This window comes from Leucoraja erinacea, chromosome 26 (assembly GCF_028641065.1).
Source record: "Leucoraja erinacea ecotype New England chromosome 26, Leri_hhj_1, whole genome shotgun sequence".
Classification (NCBI taxonomy): Eukaryota; Metazoa; Chordata; class Chondrichthyes; order Rajiformes; family Rajidae; genus Leucoraja; species Leucoraja erinaceus.
The window spans coordinates 22156523-22180247 of record NC_073402.1 but is presented as its reverse complement, the minus strand read 5'-3'; the positions used below and the strand labels follow the sequence as shown (position 1 = coordinate 22180247).

At 39.8% G+C, this 23725-nt stretch overlaps 1 protein-coding gene across 1 annotated transcript in view; it reads left to right on the top strand.

The window, feature by feature from the left end:
* LOC129709790 (mannosyl-oligosaccharide 1,2-alpha-mannosidase IA-like) overlaps positions 1 to 23725 on the top strand; it is an 86793-nt gene that overhangs the window by 11222 nt on the left and 51846 nt on the right. The window contains exons 2-3 of the mRNA XM_055656380.1: positions 5220 to 5316; positions 19590 to 19705. Of these exons, the coding sequence (XP_055512355.1) occupies positions 5220 to 5316; positions 19590 to 19705 (213 nt within the window). The remainder of the gene's footprint in view (positions 1 to 5219; positions 5317 to 19589; positions 19706 to 23725) is intronic.

The following is a 23725-nucleotide window of genomic DNA, read 5'->3' as shown; positions in this document are numbered from 1 at the left end:
TGCGAATGCCGTCTAAATCAGTCGCTTTTGCTGGGCATTTGGATTGACAATTTTGCATTTCTTCTTCGGAGACATCTGCTTAAAATGTAAAGAAGAAAAAAAACACTGAACAGCATTAACAGAAACAAGTTATTATTTTCAGTTTTAGAAAAAAGGTAGAAATGATAACGTTAAATGCTAAAACAAATAGTAAATACCTAACAAAAAATTAAATTCATCTAAATTCAATTACTAGATCTAAACATTATCCATTTCTTAAGAAAAGGCTAACATTTTAAAATAGCCTAAATATTCAATAACAAATAACAAACTGATCCCATTCACACAAGAATTCATACAACATAACATGATTTTTAAATCTCACTGTCATGAACTTGTATGCCAAATGGAAGGAATTTAATGTTTAATTCCCATAAATTAATCCAGAAACATCCCTCAATATAATCAAAATTATTATTTTTTGCATAATACATGTGACTAAAACTTGTTTTAGTATGAAAATATTAATAAATAGTATGAAAATAATCAATTGTATGAAAATATTAATCATGGATAGACAATAACACAAAATATAGATGATTTAGATGTTCTTATGACATGATGGTGCAAAATTTTTATTTACTTATCTTGAGAGTGGGTGTTTCTGGATTGTGATCGATTGGAGCATTGCCGTTGCCGTAAATTTTAAGCCGATATCGGCAGGCAAGACACGGCTGATTCGTATGCGGGCCTAAATAACATGTTCGCAACATAAGATCATAAGACTAAAGCCACCCCAAGAAGCAAGATTATATGTGAAATAAACGACATACCTTTTGATTTGTCCTGATATTGCGATCCGTGACGTTGAAGGAGTTGAGGGCGTTAGAAGTCGCATTTTACTTTAATCAAGCGATTAAATTGTCCAGCAATTAAAAAAAATATATAAACTGGGAACGGAAGTCCAATCGATTTTTCTTCCATCAGCTAGCAGCCCGAGGAAATCCCTCTCCGACAAGCAATACAAACCTGCATTTTAATCTTTGATAGTTTTCCTAGAACTAACCAGCTTATCTTTACCATGGCTGTGTATCCTTGGATACACACACATCCCATAGCACTGAGAATCCTCGGCTGCTTTCTGGAGCAGATGTCTGACAATTTCATCACCACCAGCATATCATTTGTCTGGCTAAACTCAATTTCACATTGCACAACTATTTTAGCTCTATTTACTTTCTTTGAAAAAGGTGTAGCTATGGCAACATATGTGGAATAATGAGATACATGAAACATTCCTTGTTTTAATCCTACTGTTCCCTTCAATTCTTTCTAGTGTGTTGATGTCTGCATTTGTGCTGTTTCCTACATTTATAGAAAACTAGAGTACTTTATTGCTTTTGTTGCTAAGTTCCAACCAGCTCTCACCTACATCTTCTATGTCTCTTGCCTTTGTGGATCTCTGTCTTGATCTTGGGGTACAGATTGTGAATAAACAGCCATTACAAGTTCAAACATCCCACAGCTATTTCAACTGTATTTCCTCCCATCTTGCCTCCAGTGAGGATTCCATTCCATTTCCAAGCTCTTCCATTTCCATTGGTTCTGCTCTCATGTGAAAAGTTGAAAAAAACGGAGCTATCTTTCTTTTTTCTGTGTTTTTTGTTTTTTCCAATTCCAAAGGCAGTTTTTGTCAATTATTATTTTTTGAAGACTTAAAGCTAGTTGAGGCACAGTTTGAACCATCACCTGTCTTGACTTGCCGATGGTACATTTAGAGATTATAGCAAAAGATTTAATGAAGAGAACACTTACTTAAATCTGCTTGGTAGTACCTGAAGCAGTAATTAAGAAAAGTATCCTTGAATTTACATTCTGTAAGATATGGTTTATTTTTTTGTTCGTTGGTTTTTATGAAACTTCCTTTGTTTTTTGACAATGTTTTCTCAATGTGGGTATATGTCAGTTTTATTAAAAGTTAATTGCAGATTCATTCAAGGCTGCTTTGGCCAGAGTTTGCAGAGTTTAGGACAGATGCTTTGGTATTACCTGCAGCTACCTCACATGCAAGACCTTCCACTACCTGCAACCTCCGGCAACCACCTTCAACTAGCATCGCAACCTGCTTCGACTAAAAAATTACCGATTTTTAAAACGGCAACCTATTTTTAGTCGCGGCTGGTTTCGAATTTTTTGAAATAATCGCCGGAGCATAAAAGAAGCGGAAACCACTTTCGACCATTAGGGAGACTGACAAAAACCTCCGGGAACCGCACGGAAACCTTGGGTGGAACGCAAAGTCTCCAGAGGTTTCCGTTCAGGTTTCGTAAGTGGGACAGGGGCATTATATTACAAATTCTCTTTCAAAGTACTATGGTTTGATCATGGTTATTGAGTAAAAATATTGGGATTTCTGACTTTACACAGACAGCCATGTTCAAACAAGCAGCTCATTAAACCATCTGGAAAGGCAGATATAAATTGGCAATAAATGCTTGCCCTTCCAGTGATGTTCATATTTTGTGAATGAATAATATTAGAAAAATAGATTGGTTGCATGTATTGGACACTGGTTTCAAGAGGATTGCAGTCTTAATTTTTACAATCCTGCAGATTCTTATTTCATCGTTAAGACTAATTGGAATAGCTGTCCCGCAAATTAATCAAACAACATCTGATATTGTATACAGAGCTAAATCCATCGCCCAAATTGACAGAATATTATAGAATTGAATATTATATTATGAAAGTTATATTCTGCAGGCAACAAACCACAGTCAAATAAACTTTCTGCTCACCTAACACTGTTCATTTCTTAATGCTCGTGACTAAACATCATGGACAGGAAACTTTGAGTGACAGAGAAAATAAATTCTGGATGAGAGGCTTGTCAAGATTCTCTTGGTTGTACCACAACTGGCCAGTCTGGAACAGTTATTGGAGAACAGTGGTTGCGAACACTATAAAGTAATCTACGTGATCATTTGTTCTTTTAAGTATACATGTTTACAATAATTCTGATAACTGGTCATTGCACACTGCGCAGGTAAAGAAAATATTTTTATGTGATATTACACGCATTGTGTAATATGCATTGCTGTTTTGTTACATTGACACAGACCAGGAGCATGCTAAAACTGGGCACCATTTTTAGATGCAAGTGAGCAGCAGCAACACAAATATAAATTATATCTGTTATTTCATCACTCATTCCTCAACTTTGTCGTCAAGTCAGGTCACGAGCTTGATTGTATAGAGTGTAGAAATGCTTGCTGGGTTTAAAAGCAGGTGTAGTTTAAATGAAGTGAGGGATGTGAAGATAGTAAACAGGGATATCTATATGCTTAAAATGCCAGAAGTATTACCAGTTCAAAGGTTCCTGAATCAAAGGATCAAAAGATTCTGGATCTCTGCAATATAAATACATTCATTCGATAATGATGGTAGTGTCTGAACAGGAGAAGAATGTTCCATGAACACCCACAACCACAGTGGAACTCTGTATGATTGTGTACCAGATTACATTGACGTGTTTGGTAATTTCTTCACTTAACTCCTGTTACTTTTGGTCAGTCGTACCCCTCAGGTGCAAATAATGCAAATTTTCCAAAATAATCATGGAGATAATCAGATTATGGAAATAATCTGATTAAATCTCTTATTCACTTCCCACCATCATAGGCAACAATAGTTAGCCAATTTGTTTCTCACCAGGTTAGAGTAAACAAGTTATTGATCCTGACAACAATATAGCTTGTCAATTTTCCAAGCTACAAACAAGATAAAATGATTGTAGTTTTTGAAGGACAGTCAGAGATTGCACAAACCCAGGATATCACTGCAGGAGTTGCTCAGGGAAGTGCCTTTCATCCAAACATCTTCATCCTAATAATTGTTAACCAAGGGCAGCATCTGCATGATATTTAGCAAACAAGTAAGGCAAATAATCATTAATAATCATATTAAAAAATAAAAATCTCTCTCACCTTGGTTGAACTTGAATGATAGATGATCATATTATGGACATCAACATCTTAGAGTGTTATGGTTGACCTGAAACAAATGTTTAAAACATGTATTTATTTATGGGATGTGGACATTGATGACAGTGCTACCCATGAACTGATGATGTAGTTACAGTACATTCAGCAAGTATTCAGACTACTTCATTTTTTTCACATTTTGTTTATCATTTTTTTTATCAACAATCTACACACGATACCCCGTAATTAAAAAAGCCAAATCAGATGTTTCGAAATTTTTACATAATAATGAAAAAAAACTGAAATATCATAGCCTGTAGGAGTCCGTAGATGTTTCGTAGTGGCTCGTAATGCCAGCCGTGGGAACTCGGGGCATCAGGTAAGTCTGGATGTTTTTTCAACATGTTGAGAAATGTCCACGTGTAAAAAAAATAGCCCCGAGTACCTACGAATGGCTATTACCGTAATTCTCCGAGTTCGAATCAAGGGGAAAGTGGGACTCGGGAAAGTGGGGCAGGGCCTTTACCGTTGACTCCCTTCACTGGATAAGAATAAAGTCCCTTAAATAAACTTATACATAATGTGTAGAAATGGAACATGTGGAGTGCACAAGCTCTAGCATCAGTGGGGCCTATTGTGCAGATGGAAACTGAGTGGATTGTCACTCCATTCTCTGGAACAGTGTCAGCTACAAATTATGGATAGGATCTGGCATTCAACACAAACTGTAGGTGGCAGAATATAATGCCATTCTAAGAGGACCTGGATTAATGTGTAATCCTCAGGACTAAGTGTAAAAATTGTGAAATTTGCAGGTTAGTCTTCCAGGCACACACCAATATAAGAACATAGGAACATAAGAAAATTGGGACCCGTGGGCTCGTCTCTTCTCTGCAAGTTCAACATAGTCCTTGGCTTGACTTTTCAAAAAAAGAATCTACTTTTTAAACACCTTGATGATTTAGCTTCCACAACCCTCTGTGATATATCTTCTACTAGTCTGAAGAAGGGTTTCGGCCCGAAAAGTTGCCTATTTCCTTCGCTCCATAGATGCTGCTGCACCCGCTGAGTTTCTCCAGCACTTTTGTCTACCTCTGCGATATATTGCAGGACAGGTAAATTATCTTCCAAAGGACGTCATTAGAACATTACATAATAGGAAACATGGCAAAATTGGATTACAATTAATGTCCCAGTATTCAGTTGCCAGATGTAAGTTTATACACAGTAATTTTTTATTTGCTTCTTCCATATTAGATGATGAAATTTGCCTGGGATAACTATAGACGATATGCGTGGGGAACTAATGAACTCAAACCATTGTCAAAGAATGGACATGCAAGTGGCTTGTTTGGTGAGTAACTACAAGAAACAATTATTCCTTATAAAATAATTTATTTAGGATAGAGATATTTTATAAGCCATTTGGCATGTTTCAAGGTTTCAATGTCAGTTTATTCTCACATGTACCTATTAAGATACAGTGAAATTCAAATTACCATACAGCCATACTAAATAAAAACAACAAGACGCACAACTATATAAAGGTTAATATAAACATCCACCACAGCAGATTCCCCATGTTCCAAACTGATGGAAGGCAATAAAGTCCAATCTCCTTCCTCTTTATTCTCCCGTGGTCGGGGCAGTCAAACCATCCGCAGTCAGGGGGACTGAAGCCCCCACAGCCGGCGATCGAAGCCCCTGCGTCGGGGCGATCCTAACTCCCGCGTTGGGGCGGTCGAACCTCTTGCAGCTTGGACTCCCCGATGTCGGTCTCTAACCAGAGACCACGAGCTCTGCGATGTTGAAGCCTGCCGGCACCCACAGTTGGAGCCCCAAGGATGATCCCCGACAGGGATCGCGAGCTCCCTGATGTTAAAGTCCCGCGATGGACCTCACGGTCGATCTCCAGCAAAGGCCGTCAACTCCTTGATGTTAGGCCGCAGTGCGGCCGGTGATACGATACAGAATTGCATCTCCGTCGAGGTAAGAGATTAGAAAAAGTTTCCTCCAACTCCCCCCCCCCCCCCACCCCACACATAAAACAAGCTAAAGAACACGTAAAAAACAAACTTTTAACACATACAAAACAGACACAAAAAAGGAAAGGACAGACAGACTGTTGGCGAGGCAGCCATTGCTGGCGCCACCTGGTGACTCATGTCTTTGAGCATGTCTTTGCTAACAAGAAAATACAGTCACTCATGAAAAGTCTAACTATGTAACTGTAATTATGGGTCAAATAATGTTCACAATTGACCATATATAGTATCTGGATTTCTCAGATTAATTAGAAGAGCAGTTAGTGATCCAATGTTATGAATCAGTTGGAGGTTGATGCAACATTTGGAGAGGAATATTGGAAACAATTATGGAATAATATATCTACTGAGGGGATTGGGGGAGGGATTGATGAGAAGTTGGTGAGATAGGTCATGGAGCCAGTAGGTGAAGGGCTTTGGGAGTAAGATAAATATATTCATGGGTGGGGAGACATTGAAGGGAAAAGAAAAGAAGAATATATACCTTTTTCAAGGCCGCTACATCTTTCCTATACCAACTGAAGCATTGGTTAGCTGGACGACGCACGCAATATTTCAGAATTAGCGATTATTTTTTGCCTTGGTGCTGACTGGGTGGACAATGTTACCCTTTCATTGACTTCAAAGAGATGAATCATTTTACTGTAAACAGTTTTAGTTCCTCCAATATTCTCTTTGTAAATTTATCTTGCATTCAAGTAGTTGTGGCTGAAATAATTGGCATAAAATTACATTTTCCTATATCACATGGGAACTGTATCCGGCTGACATATCAAAAATATCTAACATCTGTAAACCTGGTGTTTTATTGGAGATATATTTCAGAGACATCTTTCTACATGTACTAAAAATACATTTCTACAAATTGAACCCATTGATGGAAATTTTAATGTGTAATTTGCGCATTAAATTTGTGCATGGTAAATCACATCTGCAACAATTTCCAGGCCAAGTAATGTCCACAGTGAAATAGCCCTGGGCACTTTGAAGCATAATTCACTCAGTATCCCAGAGAAGTGCCTAGCTGCCATTTCAAACTTTACAGAGCAAAATGGCAGCCCAACACAGCAGAATGTCATGTCCCCCTCATACTGACTATTTTTTCCTTGCCTCCATGACAACATGAATGGTGTTCAAAAAGAGATGACCTACTGCCCAACAGCCAGTAAGATAGCAATGCAGTAACTGCCAATGGAAAGCTTATAGATACCATTTTTGCAAATGATTCTGCATGGAAGCCCCTTTAATGCGTTTTCTTAAGTAGATTTTTCACCCATGTTTGTGTCACCCACTTGTACACAACTGATATGTGCAACATTGATTTCACGCGTGGAAAGGGTAACTTCCAATTCCTACAGACAGCTCCTTAATTGTTTAAGAGACTTCTAAACCTTTTGACACGTCTAAATATTAATTGCTTCAGCTGTCTGTCACTTCACACAGGCCTGTTTAAATGAAAATATTTGATGCTGTACCATTAATTATTTGTCCAGATTAATTTTCCTAATTTTTTTTAGTTTCTCAAAGGAAATGTCTGCTTAGATATAAGGGATTTATGTTATCTCCATGCTTTTAGCAAATTAATATACATTTTTTCTGGAAGATTGATTATCTTTGTAGTTTACGGGCATTATTTTTTCCCCACAGTCACCTATGGGGATTGCTAGAAGCAAACTTTGGTTGCCCTTACTGAACAGTTTGCCCTAGTGTGCCTAAACTAATTAATAAATGATAAATCTTACTTTTGGGGTTCCTTACAGAAGATTGACACAATTCTTCACTAAGGTGGTGAACGAGTGAGTTGATTCTGAGAATCCTGATCTAAATCTAAATAAAGAAAGCCATGAAGGTAGGAGGAGCAAGTTGGCTATGAAAGATTGATGAACATTACCTAGAGAGTTAACAGTGAACTGTCAATGACAAGCATTTAAAGATTGTATGGATAAAGTATTTGTTTGTTCCTGCCTGGCACAAATGTAAACATAAAGGGTGGATAAAACATGTATTTCAAAAGAAATTAGGTATAGTATTAGATCCACAGAAGAGAAAGACAAAATGCTGCCATCTTTAGTGAGTATAGGAGCAGGGTTGTCTCGCTGCAATTTCACAGGCCTCAGTGAGACTGCACTTAAGTTTGGTATTGTGCGCAGGTTTGCTCTCCGTATCTAGGGAAGGATGTTTTTCCTATGGAGGGTGTTCAATAAAGGATCGCCAGATGGATTTGTAGGACTCTCCTATAAAAAGAGATTGTCAATTAGGCTTATATTGACTAGAGTTTGGAAAAATGAGAGTGAATTTCATAAAAGGCCACAAAAAAGGACAGACAGATTAGATGTTGGAAGGATGATCCCAATGAATTGAAAGTCCAAGAACAGGGATCGCAGTTTAAGGGTACGGCGTAAGGCATTTAAGACTAAGATGATACATTTCTTATCCCAGAAAGTAGTGAACTTGTGGAATTATCTACCACAGAAAGTAATGGAAGTTAAATTATGAAGTATATTCGAAACGTAATTTGCTTTTGTTTTTACGTTAGAGGGATCAAATGATATTGGGAGAAAGCTGGGACAAAGTACTGCATTAAGATGATCAGCCATGATCATATTGAATGACAGAGCAGGTTCAAATCATTGAATGGTACAGTTGCTCATATTTTATATATTTCTATGTATTTGCTTCTTCCCGATACAGACATATTCTCTAATCATGGGTTCTCGGGTGGATCTTCAACTACAAGGATCTGTTCTCTCGCTCCTCAATCATTATCCCCCACTGCTGGGTTTTTCAATATGGCCAATCCACTGAACTATATCAGAACCAACAGTAGACCATTTGAAGTTAACTTCCCATCAATTCATTCCCAAAGATCGCTAGTTGGGAGTATTCAGAGACTATCCTTTCCCATTATACATTAACGACTCCATAGTTGTGGAATAATAGCACACATCCTTATATATGCACTGTGGTTCCGTTTTGGACCCCAAAGTAATTGGGAAGATTGGCCGATAAGGGCAATTATTAAGATCACAAACCTCTGGAATCAGTCTGCGCAGTCATCTCTTCACAATTTATCTCTGTGTTATAGCAAAGCATAGATGGTATAATCAGAAGTACCTCATCAATCTGAAACCTCTACCATCAAGGACATTCTGCCATCTGCAGCTTCTTCCCCAAGGTACACTCCGGGATTGGAAACTTTCCATTACTGAAGCTCTCATCTGATTTGCATTGTAGAAGTGCGTCACTAGAAGGACCGTAGAGGTTCCAAAAGGTGGGTCATCACCACTTTCCCAAAGGCAATTAGTGAGCAGCAATAAATACTGAACTTGCTTGTGTAGCCCACATCCTAATAAATGAATGCATTTTAAAAATGCATCTAACATCTAAACTTAACAGATTTACCATTTTTAATATTCTCATAAAAAAATTACAATGTCTCTTTACAGCTGTTTGCGCCAATCAGTCTATGGGAACTCTCGTTCTTCAATTAAGGGAATGCCCAGGTTGCAAGCTGGTTTCTTGGTTATAAATGCTGCTCTACTATGACCATCAGCCTAAAGCCCCTGTCCCATTGTACGAGTTTCCCCCTGATTCGAACTTGGAGAATGTCCGTAGCGAGTCTGTAGGAGTTCGTGGATGTATTGTAGCGGCTCGTACGAGTAAAAAGTAACAATTTTTTTCATCACGAGTATTTTTTTACTCGTGGACATTTTTCACAGTGTTGAAAAAACGTCACGAGTTTACCGAATTTCGCGAGTATTTACCGTTACTTGTACGAGCCGCTACGGGACATTCACAAACTCCTACGGACCCGCTACGGACATTCTCCGAGTTCGAAACGGGAAAACTCGGGAGAACTCTTGATTTACCTCGTACAGTGGGACAGGCCCTTTAGTATCTGCAGCTTGGCTTGTCTAACTATTTCAGTGTTCAAGTTCACATCCATTGATCTGTGACAACCAGCTACATAGATTTTGCCAGATGATTCATCCCAGTTTGCAGACATCACTGTGTCGTGTGTGTCTGTTTGTACTATGCTTCCAGACGTTTCCTTAGGTCATGTGTTAAGGATTGAAACCATTGAAAAGATGTATGCTTGGCTCACGATTTCCATGTCCAGGGGTCGGTAGTCAGCTGCATTCATTGGTTCACGAGCTGATGTTTATCTTTTCAGGTCTTCTTCCAAAGATTAATGCATGATCTTTGGTCGGTGTTTATTTGATCACTTTTCTTGTTCAGAGAAAGCATTCAAAGTCTTTGACATCTGGAATCATTTTTTGCCACTTCAAGCTAGGTAAGATAGGGTAGGGTGTAGGCCTTCTTTGGTTTTCTCGTTACCACACTTAGCTTCAGTTCTTTCTGCCCTCATCATCATTCAACTCATTTCGACATGGAGTTTGTGTTTTCATGTGGCTTTCAATAAAGGTACAGGTGCACAACCTTTTATCCGGAGTTCCAGAAACCGAAAAGCTCCGAAAACCGGCCATTTTTTCCAGATGTCGTCTGCGCACCAAAGCTCGAGTTTGGCGCCAAACTTGACCCAAAACGACCCACGGTCAACCCAGGTCTGTACTACTGTAGCGGCTGCCTCCTCCCTGGAGACCGGGAGACGCTTAAACATCTGTAAATCATTGCTTAAATGTTAGTCAGTTAGTTTGGAGGGCTTTTATGTGAAGGGGGGTGAAGGGGTAAACTTTAATTCTTAGTCCCCTACCTGGTCGGAGAGGCGGGGAGCGGTCAATGCCTTACCGGGTCGCCGTGCAGTAAGCTCCGCAGCGCTGTGGCCGGTGGGGCAGCGGGCGGCGCCGGCTGTAGCTCCGACCCCGGCAACTCTACCCCTGGCTGCGAGGCACTCCAAATCCAGCGCGGCCCGCGGCCGGACGCCCCAGCTCCGCGAATGTCGGGAGTCGGCGGCGTCGCAGCGCTGGGATACCAGCGGGGTGCGGGCAATGCCTTACCGGGTCGCCGTGCGGCAAGCTCCGGAGCGCTGTGGCCGCCGACACACAACATCGCGGAGCGTCGCTGGATTTAGAGCCGCGCAGCCAGGGGTAGAGTTGCCGGGGTCGGAGCTCCAACCGGCGCCGCCCGCGGCCGGACGGAGCCCCCAGCTCCGCGGCTCCAAATCCAGCGACGCTCCGCGAATGTTGGAAGAAGGTGGCCACAGCGCTCCGGAGCTTGCCGCACGGCGACCCGGTAAGGCATTGCCCGCTCCCCGCTGGTATCCCAGCACTGCGATGCCGCCGACTCCCGACATTCTCGGAGCTGGGACGTCCGGCCGCGGGCCGCGCTGGATTTGGAGCGCCTCGCAGCCGGGGTAGAGTTGCCGGGGTCGGAGCTACAACCGGCGCCGCCCGCGGCCAGACGGAGCCCCTAGCTCCGCGAGGTTGGGAGTCGCCGACCAGGTAGGTAGGGGACTAAGAATTAAAGTTTCCCCCTTCACCCCTACACCACCACCACCACATAAAATCCCTCCAAACTAACTGACTAACATTTATGCAATGATTCTCCCGGTCTCCGGGGAGGAGGCAGCTGCTCCAGACTTTTCAAGCCGCCCGCGCTACCTACCTAATCTACGCTAAAAATCTTCCATTCTGAAATCCGAAAATGTCCGAAATCCAACAAGTGTCTGGTCCCAAGGCTTTCGGATAAAAGGTTGTGCACCTGTATCATAATTTCTTCCATGATTAGCCTGGGCCTATAATGGCATAGTGCTTCTTCTCTCTTAAAAAAGCAACACATAAACTGGCCCGGATACTCGTGAACAATTTGACACTCTAGAAATTATTGTTCAAAACAATGTAGCTGCTTTTTACCTACAGGAACAACAATGATTCATAAAGTCCTACAGCATGGGAACAGGCTATTTGGCCTGACCACACCCACCAGTGTTTACCCATCTCATTTATCAATATTTGGCCCCCGGCTTTCAATACATAGATGATTCAAGTACAGGCGCACAACCTTTTATCCGAAAGCCTTGGGACCAGACACGTCTCGGATTTCGGAATTTTTCGGACGTCGGAATGGAAGATTTTTAGCGTAGATTAGGTAGGTAGCGCGGGCGGCTTGGAAAGTCTGGAACGGCTGCCTCCTCCCCGGAGACCGGGGAATCATTGTAAATCATTGCTTAAATGTTAGTCAGTTAGTTTGGAGGGCTTTTATGTGGTGGTGAAGGGGGAAACTTTAAATCTTAGTTCCCTACCTGGACGGAGAGGCGGGGAGCGGGCAATGCCTTTCCGGGTCGCCGTGCCGTAAGCGCCGGAGCGCTGTGGCCGCCGACTCCCAACATCGCGGAGCTGGGGCTGCGTGCATCCGGCCGCGGGCGGCACTGGATTTGGAGTGCCGCGGAGTATTAAAGTTCTCTGGAGAATTAGTTTCCCCCTTCACCACCCCCCTCCCCCCACCACATAAAAGCCCTCCAAACTGACTAACATTTAAGCAATGATTTACAGATGTTTAAGTATCTCCCAGGTCTCCGGGAAGGAGGCAGCCGCTACAGTAGTACACACCTGGGTTGACCGTGGATCGCTTCGGGTCAAGTCCTGGAAAAAATGTCCGGGTTTCGGAGCTTTTCGGTTTCCGGAATTTCGGATAAAAGGTTGTGCACCTGTACTTAGTTAGACGCCTCTTAAATGCTACTAGCAACTCTGTTTCCAATACTCAATCTAGTAGTGCAATCCAGTACTTGACACTCTGAGATAAAGAGGGTCCCCTTCTGATCCCTTTTAAATTTCTGACCATACCCTAAATCTATGTTCTGTAGTTTTATTTGCCTCTGACACGAGAAAAAGATTCCTGCAGTCTATCCTATTTATACCACAAATTATGTTTCAACAAGTACATTCTTGCACTTAGTTATTTCTTGTTTGGCTTCTCCCCAAACAATCCATTGCTTAGAACCAGACTTAAATATACTGCGTGCATTAATCATTGTTACATTGTTATGCAATTTAAGTTAAACTGCTCTGGAAGATTCAGTGCACTCAAGAATATCATTTTATTTGTTATCCCGAGGAATAACCATGAATATAATGTTGAACTTGTAAAAGTTCTTAGAATGGTGATATCTCTGACAATACAGTACTCCCTCAGTTTGCAGTGAAGAGTGAGCCTATGTTATGTACCCGAAGTGAGACTTCAATCCATGGCTTAATTTAAATATTAGAGTAATTCTGTTCTGTCGGTTGACAGCATTGCAGCCTGCTGGGCTAAATTTACTGCTCGCGTGGTGCAATATTTGATACTTTTGGTGAATGGATTTAATTTTGATTAAGCAAAAGGAAACCATTGTTTCCAGTTTCTTTTATGTTCATAAGTTATAGGAGCAGAATTAGGCCATTCGGCCCATTAAGTATACTCCGCCATTCAATCATGGCTGATCAACTTTTCCCTCTCAACCCTATTCTCCTGCCTTCTCCCCATAAACTCTGACACCCGTACTAATCAAGAATCCATCAATCTCCGCCTTAGAATTATCCATTGACTTGGCCTCTACAGGCTTTTGTGGCAATTAATTCCACAGATTCACCACCCGCTGACTTAAGAAATGTCTCCTCATCTCCTTTCTAAAGGTACGTCCTTTTATTCTGAGGCTATGGCCACTGGTCCTAGATTCTCCCACTAGTGTAAACATCCTCTCCACTGACTCTATCCAGGCCTTTTTTTAGATAATACAGGTATATTGAATTGTCAAAAGCATTGAGATTTGTCCTATTGCGCTCCTTCTTCCTTATTTATTAGATGTCACTTTAATATGAGAATAATTTTCTGAATGCCTCAATAATAGTGAAATTGAAGATTGCAGTTTTTGTAAGCAGGATGTTATGGAGAAAGTGAAGAAAACATTTATTAAAAATGGATTTAATAGAAATAGAAATGAAGGGCATCAATTATGTGGAAGGTATTCTTTTTAAGTGCATAGAAGATTTAAGGAGATTTACTAAAGCAGCTCAGAATCATGAAAGGCCTCGATAAAAGAGATGCTGCTTTCAGTAATTGTAGGATCGGAGGACATGGATTTGTGGTAATTAGCGATGGAATTTTATTTACACGATGAGTTAAATAAAATTTACTACTGAATACAGAAGAAGCTAATTCAAAAGTGAATTTTAAAAGTTAATTGGATGAATCCTCAAGAGGTAAGACAATAAAGGGACTATGCGGAAGAAGCTGGGAAGCAGAAGCGTTTTATAAGAGTAATCATGATTCTGTGGGCTGAATAATCACCTGTGCTCGGATTCTATGAATCTAAATGTAAAAAAGACGTTGTATTACGAAGTAACAAATGCCTGGAAATTCAGTTACAAAACTTTTTTTTGCATAATGAAACCAAAAAAATTCTCAATGTTAATTTTTATATTGAAAAGTAAAATATTGAAAACCACGTATAGATTGCCTCATGCCACTCCTGACATTCATATAGCAGTCCCCAAATATAACTCGCCCTTATTCCCCAGTACAATGTCTGCATTAGGGTGAAGGAGATAACATCAAATCCTCTTTGGGTTATTTTTGGGGTATTGTAGGGTATCTGAACTTAATTTGAACTTGACCTTACTTCAAAAGGAATATAGTCTTCCCAGCACAGTGTGATCCTGGGATAAACTGATAGGTCCTTAATCTGTATCCTTCAGTTTGGGCACTCTCTCCTCCTACACCATTGCTATCCCCACATGGCATTCTGTTTTGGGTGCAGAAGAATTTCTAGGCATTGTTATGTTCTAAGTTCACCTAGATTTAAGAGATTTTTATAGCATGAAAATATATAGAAGCAACTAATTTAAAAATGCTAACATGTACTTGAACCGTTAACTAACTAAATACCTGAATCCTCCATAATGTGTGTTGCAAAATTTTCTGTTGCATGAACGTTGTTACTTGCAGATAAGTGCCATATTATAAACTGCTGAAAAAGTATTACTAGTGCTTCCTGGAGAAAGGGAATTTTAACAGTTTGATATGTGATAAATATTGCTGAAGAAATCTTTGGCTCGAAAAAACTAATTTTATTTGTGGAATCTCAATCCTAGGAGAAAATTAGTGTATGACATTGAAAAAAGGTTAAACTTCTTTCACTTTTACCATCTGTTTCTTATTTCTCTACCTTAATCCCATCTGTATTTCCCAATCTTTATTTTCTTTATATACCATCATTTAAATCTAATTTATATTTCTTTCTTCTTCCTGGTTTGGAATCTACATGTCTCAGTGAGGATTTTTCATTTCGATTGGTTGAAGAGCCTCGCTGTCGCTTTCCATGCTCACACACGCCACAGATTCTCTGAAAAAGACGCCGGATCAGAGGAAATGCCCATTAACGAGCGAGCGGAAAATCTGTGAGCAGCTGTCAGTGAGGTGAATGGGGACACTGTTCCTTCACTGGTGTGAGAAAAATCCTGGTCAACAGGGACATGAGGATTGATTAACTCAGTGGGACATTGATTGTCCTATTTGTTTTCTCTGTGTATGCTGGAGTTAAATCTCTCCATGCATATCTGTTCTAACTATATTGTGGGGATTATCACACAGATAGTCTTATTCAATAGTTTTAGGGTGTGTCTAGACCACAACATGATGGAATTTTAGTGGCATTTCTCCTTTGAACTCTAATCAGTGAGTTAAATCAGCACAGTTGAGGATTGAATTTGGTCTGCTCCAAAACTTTATGAAAGGAAAATCAAGCATATATATATATTTAACAGTTTTTCGTCTTCAGGACATCAGGGCCAAATATAGATCTCTCGTAATGTATGAAGCAATTACATTCAGTTTAAAACATTGTCAGAGCTCAGATAATAAGAAGATAAATTAATAGGTAATGTGGTTTATGTGATGATGGTTGAGGATTAAATTATATCCTGAAAACCATGAAGGCTCACAACTTCTTGAAATAGTCCAGAGGGACCTTTTACATCGAGTTTAGAAGGGGCTTCAGATTATTATCCTTGGGCGGCATTCCTAATCATACAGACCACCCTCAGAACCCTCTTTAGTCATGCATCACTGAAATGTCAATTTACATTTCATGCTCAAATATCTGGTGCTGAACCTAAAACCATAATTGATGGCTAAATATGCTAACATCAAGTTGAAGCTGATGCATAAAGTGTAGACCAATTATATTGTCTTGATAAATATAGCAATTAATTGTGATCATTAATTACACCCCACCTATTGCACTTTCCATTTTAGAATTGATAAATATATTTCATTTTTCTTGCTCATTTTGGTTTGTCATTTATGTATATCTGCCATTTCTGAAATTAGTCCAAGGTCTTCAGAGCTACCCTGAGTTCTTATAATCAACTACCTGTGTAAGTTGCCAACAATAAAAAATTATATTACATATAGCATAATACAATCTAAGATTCCAGCATAGGAGGAAACCCATGTTGTCTATTATATCTGTGGCTCTTTCTAGGATGAACAAACAGCTATTTCCTCTACTCAGCTTTCTCTTCTTTATCTTGTAATATCTGTACTTAACATTTTAGATCATTTGCCTTTTAAAAAATGCAACTCTCTTTCCTTTACTTTCTTTGGCAGAGATTTGGTGCTCTTAGCAGTTCTCATTACATTACTGCTAATGTTTTTCTCTTTAATTGTGAATTAATGATCTCACAACATTGACTTCTCTGTCAGATGAAGTAATACAGTGCCCATAACGTTTGGGACACAGACCCATCATTTATTTATTTGCCTCTGTACTCCACAATTTGAGATTTGTAATAGAAAAAGAACACATGTGGTTAAAGTGCACATTGTCAGATTTATACATTTTGGTTTCACCATGTAGAAATTACAGCAGTGTTTATACATAGTCCCCCCAATTCAGGGCATCATAATGTTTGGGATACAGCTGTGTTATGTAAATTGAAGTATTAATGTTTAGTATTTTTGTTGTATATCCTTTGCATGCAATAACTGCTTGAAACCTGCGATTCATGGACGTCACCAGTTGCTGGGTGTCTTCTCTGGTGATGCTCTGCCAGGCCTGTATTGCATCTTTAACTTATGCTTGTTTTGTGGGGGGGGGGGGCTAGTTTCCTTCAGTTTTCTCTTCAGCATTTAAAAGGCATGCTCAATTGATTTCAGATAGGTGATTAACTTGGCCACTTTAGAATTGACCATTTGAAAAACTCCTTTGTTGCTTTAGCAGTATGTTTGGGATCATTGTCTTGTTGTAGAATGATCTGCTGGCCAATGAGTTTTGAGGCATTTGTTTGAACTTGAGCAGATAGGATGTGTCTATACACTTCAGATTTCATTATGCTACACCCATCAGCAATTGTATCATCAATGAACGTAAGTGAGCCAGTACCTTCAGCAGCCATACATGCCCAGGCCATAACACCCCCACCACTGTGTTTCACAGACGAGGTGGTACGCTTTGGATCTTGGGCAGTTCCTTCTCTCCTCCATACTTTGCTCTTGCCATCACTTTGATATAAATTAATCTTCATCTTATCTGTCCACAAGACCTTTATCCAGAACTGTGGTTGCTATTTTAAGTACTTCTTGGCAAACTGTAAACTGGCCATCCTACTTTTTGCGGCTAACCAGTGGTTTGCCCCTGTATTTCTGTTCATGAAGTCTTCTGCGGACAGTGGTCATTGACCAACCTACACCTGACTCTTGAAGCGTGTTTCTGATCTGTCGGACAGGTGTTTTGGGATTTTTCTTTATTATAGAGAGAATTGTTCTGTCAACAGCTATGGAGGTCTTCCTTGGCCTGCCAATCACTTTGCGATTAGTAAGCTCGCCAGTGCTCTCTTCCTTCTTAATGATATTCAAAACAGTTGATTTTGGTAAGCCTAAGGTTTGGCTGATGTCTCTAACAGCTGCATTCTTGTATAAACACAGCTGTAATTTCTACGTGGTGAAATCAAAATGTATAAACATGGCCCATATTAAAATCTAACAATGGCACTTTAACCACGTGATTTTTTTCTATTACAATTCTCAAATTGTGTAGTACAGAGGCAAATAAATAAATGATGGGTCTTTGTCCCAAACATTGTAGAGGGCACTGTATGTTCTTATCGTACTAACCACAGCACTTCATGATTTTCAAAACTCCCATTAAATGTCTTCAACTTCTCTGTAATTATCCATCAGTGGCATAATCCTCATTACTATACATCATATGTGGCTTGAATGTTATTTATTTTATGGAGCATTCAATATTGAGTATGATGTATAGCTATGCTATAACTATTGGCTGTATAAAATTATTAATATCGACTTTGTATCCTGCTGTACTCGGAAAAATCCAAGTTACTATTGTTTTATTTTTAAAGCTTTATTTTCCTGCATGTACATCTTCAAGAATTGTGTTGAGTAAGAAGAAAAGCACATTATTGGTTGCAACTACTTGAAAGAGTAAATCCAAAATGCATTTGTCAAACTTAACGTAATCAAGAGTCTTTATTGTATCAGATAATTTAAATTAGACCACCCAAGTATAGACACATCATCAAAATGTCTTATTAAGTAGGATTGGGAGAAATCCATTGCTGCTGCTACTGCTAAAACTGACTGATGTGAAGATATAGTAATCAAAATAACATCCAACAGATACTAGACCTATTTTTTAAGGCAGCAGTGATAATGAAGCAAAGGAAACAATAATAATATTAATTAAAAGGCAAATAAATTGAAAGATATTTTATTTGAATTAAGAAATTACCTCCGTAATTAAATACCTTTCATAGTTCAGGAAATTTATTGATGACTATCTACAAATAAGAATTGATCAATATTTTACTCAGGAACATATCCATCAGTTCAAATTTATAATATGTCTGCAACGCAATACTTTCTTTCAACTTTAATTGATTGCGCAGGTTAAACAGTTTTCCAACAATGAAATAATTTTCTGTAGTTTCACAACCTTTATTAGCATAGTGTACTCTTTCTTATACCATTCCATACTTGTAAGGGAAATAGAGAACCGGAAGAGTAATTTTTTATAGAGAGGGCATGATAGCATGCTTCCTTCAAGATTGTTTTGGAAGAAATCTGAAGAGGTTATTGCTATCTGATGCTCAAAAGATAAAATGGTTTATTTCAAATTGAAGTAATCAATCCCTTTTGCAGAAATGTCAGTTCAAATATTGAAAATTACAGATAGATGATTAAAGAATATAATTTTACTTTTGACATTGAAGGAATATTCTATTCAGCCATTTTTTCTTAACTTGTTTATAGAACAGAATATTGTTCTCTTCTCTATATAAGGGCTAATTTTATTATTTCTTCCTTTTTAAGATTATTTGCACTGAATGCCTTTAGATTTTTAACATCCCTTATCTTTTTTGCTACTAGCCGTTCATTAAGAAGCATACTTTGCTTGTTCCCATCTTTCTGTTGAATGTCGAAGTGTAGTTTTCTGCAGCAAGTCAGTTTATTGTTTTGATGAATTGTTTTTTGTTTCTATTTTTATATTTGCCTTGATAATAATGTGAAGCTAATAAAGCAATGAGGAATTTTGCTGTAAAATACTCAAAAGATAGGAGATGACTAAGTTTGCACCAGTTTGGAGTTTGCAACTAATAAAACTCCATTATTATTGTCACTGCAGGAGGTCTTCTGGGAGCCACAATTGTAGACTCTTTGGATACGCTCTTCATTATGGGCCTTCAAGAGGAATTTAGAGAAGCCAGACAATGGGTGGAAAACAACCTGGATTTTAATGTGGTGAGTTTACTATCTTGAACCAGATTACATAGGAAGTTGCTGGAAGCTTTAGTCTATATTTTATTGTGATATGCAATTGGTGCCAAATGAATGAGCCTAGTATTACTTGCATGTAAATTTCAAGAAGGCATAATACAATTAAAATACCTGTCTTGAAAAAAATAAAATTGGGGGTAGTCAATCTGGGAATTGCCATGTTTGGAAGCTTTTAATGAAAAGTAGCAAAAAAAAGAAGGAACAAATTGTATTATAGATAAAATGTATTATAGATGCACCCAAGTAGAAGAGTGATGAATATTATTTCTGACGAGCATAGTTTATTGGAGAGGCTTTGAGTGATCAGGATTTGAATTTGGTGAGATTATTTAATTTTAGAGACATAGTGAATTAATTCCAATGTTATGTAATGATCTGAGAAGGGCCCCATTCGCTTTGAAGAAATGAATATATGATGTAAAATTGGAAATGGTTAGGCACATAATACAGTATTTTCCCCAAAACCTTCTGTAATGATGTCTTGAGACAGGTTAGAGTTATCTTGAGCTAAATTTGTGAATGCAGCTAAGTAATTTTCCATCATGTCATTTAGATTGCAGTTTTATAATTGTATTTTGAGCAACAGCAGTAGCGGCAACTGTTCCATCTGATATGTAAAAATACAGTACTTCAGCCCGAAAATGTGATCATCTGTCATTTATTGTGCACCTACAGTGCCCCCCATAAAATGTTTGGGCAAAGACCCATCATTTATTTATTTGCCTCTGTACTCCACAATTTGAGATTTGTAATAGAAAAAATCACATGTGGTTAAAGTGCACATTGTCAGATTTTAATAAAGGCCATTTTTATACATTTTGGTTTCACCATGTAGAAATGACAGCAGTGTTTATTTTGCTCTATTTGGCTGATCATCCACAATCAGTACCCCGTTCCTGCCTTCTCACCATATACCTTGACTCCGCTATCTTTGAGAGCTCTATCTAACTCTCTCTTGAAAGCATCCAGAGAATTGGCCTCAACCGCTTACTGAGGCAGAGAATTCCACAGATTCACAATTCTTGGGGCGAACATTTTTTTCATCATCTCCGTTCTACCCCTTATTCTTATTCTGTGGCCCCTAGTTCTGGACTCCCCCAACATCGGGAACATGTTTCCTGCCACTAGCGTGTCCAATCCCTTAATAATCTTATGCCGTCTGAAGAAGGGTTTCGGCCCGAAACGTTGCCTATTTCCTTCGCTCCATAGATGCTGCTGCACCCGCTGAGTTTCTCCAGCTTTTTTGTGTAACCCTTAATAATCTTATATGTTTCAATAAGATTCCCTCTCATCCTAAATTCCAGAGTAAACAAGCCCAGCCGCTCCATTCGATCAACATATGACAGTCCCGCCATCCCGGGTATTAACCTCATGACCCTACGCTGCACTACCTCATTAGCAAGAATGTCCTTCCTCAAATTTGGAGACCAAAACTGCACACAATACTCCAGGTGTGGTCTCCAGGGCCCTGTGCAACTGCAGAAGGACCTCTTTGCTCCTATAATCAACTCCTTGTTCTGAAGGCCAACATGCCACTAGCTTTCTTCACTGCCTGCTGTGCCTGCATGCGTACTTTCAGTGACTGATGAACAAGGACCCCCAGATCTTGTTGTACTTCCCCTTTTCCCAACTTGACACCATTCAGATAATAATTTGCATTCCTGCTTTTGCCACCAAAGTGGATAACCTCACATTTATCCACATTAAACTGCATCTGCCTTGCGGTACCCCACTAGTCACTGCCTACCATTTTGAGAGCGACCCGTGAATCCCTACTCTTTGTTTCCTGTCTGCCAACCAATTTTCTATCCATGTCAGTACCCTATCCCCAATACCATGTGCTCTAATCTCCTATGTGGAACCTTATCAAATGCTTTCTGAAAGTCCTGGTACACTACATCCACTGGCTCTCCCCTGTCCATTTTCCTAGTTACATCCTCAAAAAATTCCAGAAGATTAGTCAAGCATGATTTCCCCTTCGTAAATCCATGCTGTCTCGGACCGATCCTGTTACTGCTATCCAAATGTGCCACTATTTCATCTTTTATAATTGACTCCAGCATCTTCCCCACCACCGATGTCAGGCTTAACTGGTCTATAATTCCCTGTTTCCTCTCTCTCGCCTTTCTTAAAAAGTGAGATAACATTGAGATAACCCTCCAATCCACAGGAACTGATCCTGAATCTATAGAACATTGGAAAATGGTCACCAATGCATCCACAATTTCCAGAGCCACTTCCTTAAGTACCTTGGGATGCAGACCATCAGGCCCTGGGAATTTAGCAGCCTTCAGTCCCATCAGTCTACCCAACACCATTTCCTGCCTAATGTGAATTTCCTTCAGTACCTCCGTCACCCGAAGTCCCCTGCCACTAGTACACCTGGGAGATTGTTTGTGTCTGTCTTGTTCCCCATAATAAATTCATCTGTTTCTGTCTTCAAGGGTGCAACTTTGGTCTTAACTAATTCTTTCATCTTCACGTTCCTAAAGAAGCTTTTACTATCCTCATTTATATTCTTGGCTAGCTTACCTTTGTACCTCATATTTTCTCCCTGTATTGCCTTTTTAGTGATCTTCTGTTGTTCTTTAAAAGTTTCCCAATCCTCTGACTTCCCACTCATCTTTGCTATGTTATACTTCGCATTTATTTTTATTCTGTCCTTGACTTCCCTTATCAGCCACGGTCGCCCCTTACTCCCCTTAGAATCTTTCTTCCTCTTTGGAATGAACTGATCCTGAACCATCTGTATTATTCCCAGAAATACACTGTTCCACTGTCATCTCTGCTAGGGTATCTTTCCAGTCAACTTTGGCCAGTTCCTCCCTCATGGCTCCATAGTCCCCTTTGTTCAACTGCAATACTGACACTTCTGATTTTCCCTTCTTCCTCTCAGATTGTAGATTAAAACATACCATATTATGGTCACTACCTCCTAATGACTTCTTTACCTCGAGTTCCCTTATCAAATCCGGTTCATTACCCAACACTAAATCCAGAATTGCCTTCTCCCTGATAGGCTCCAGTACAAGCTGCTCTAAGAATCCATCTAGGAGGCACTCCACTAACTCCCTTTCTTGGGGTCCAGTATCAACCTGATTTTCCCAGTCTACCTGCATGTTGAAATCTCCCATTACAACCGTAGCATTACCTTTGCGACATGCCAATTTTAACTCTTGATTCAACTCTTCAACTCTTGACCCTATATCCAGGCTACTGTTTGGGGGCCTGTAGATAACTCCCATTAGGATCTTTTTACCCTTACAATTCCTCAGTTCAATCCATACTGACTCTACATCCCCAGATTCTATGTCACCCTTTGCAACGGACTGAATTTCATTCCTCACCAACAGAGCTATCCTACCCACTCTGCCCCACCTGTCTGTCTTTTCGATAGGACATATACCCTAGAATATTCAGTTCCCAGCCCTGGTCCACTTGCATCCATGTCTCTGTAATTCCCACACGCCAACTTCTAACCGAGCCTTAAGCTCATCCACAATTTCATATACTTCGTGCATTCATATATAATACTTTAAATCCATTACTCCCCTCACCTTTCACATCGATTCCTATTTCACTGGGCCATACTTTCCTATCCCTTCCTGAGCTTTGTGCCCCGTTAATTCTGGTGTTTTTCTTAACTTTTCTTATATTTGCTTTCCCTTTAACTCCATCCTTATATCTCCAGTTTGTCTCCTCCCCCCCAGTATTTAGTTTGAACCCACCCATGTAGCAGTGGCAGTGCAATTCACCCTAACCCCAAAACAGATTCCCGTGGTCTAAGAATCTAAATCCCTGCTTCCCGCACCAGCTCTTCAACCACACGTTCAGATCCCCTATCTCCCTGTTCGCGCCCTCGCCAACATGAGGAACTGGAAGCAAACCGGAGATAACCACCCTGGAGGTCCTGCTTTTCAGCCTTCTTCTGAGTTCTCTGAAGCCACGGCTGACAGTAAGACCCGGCGTGGCACATGGCCGAAT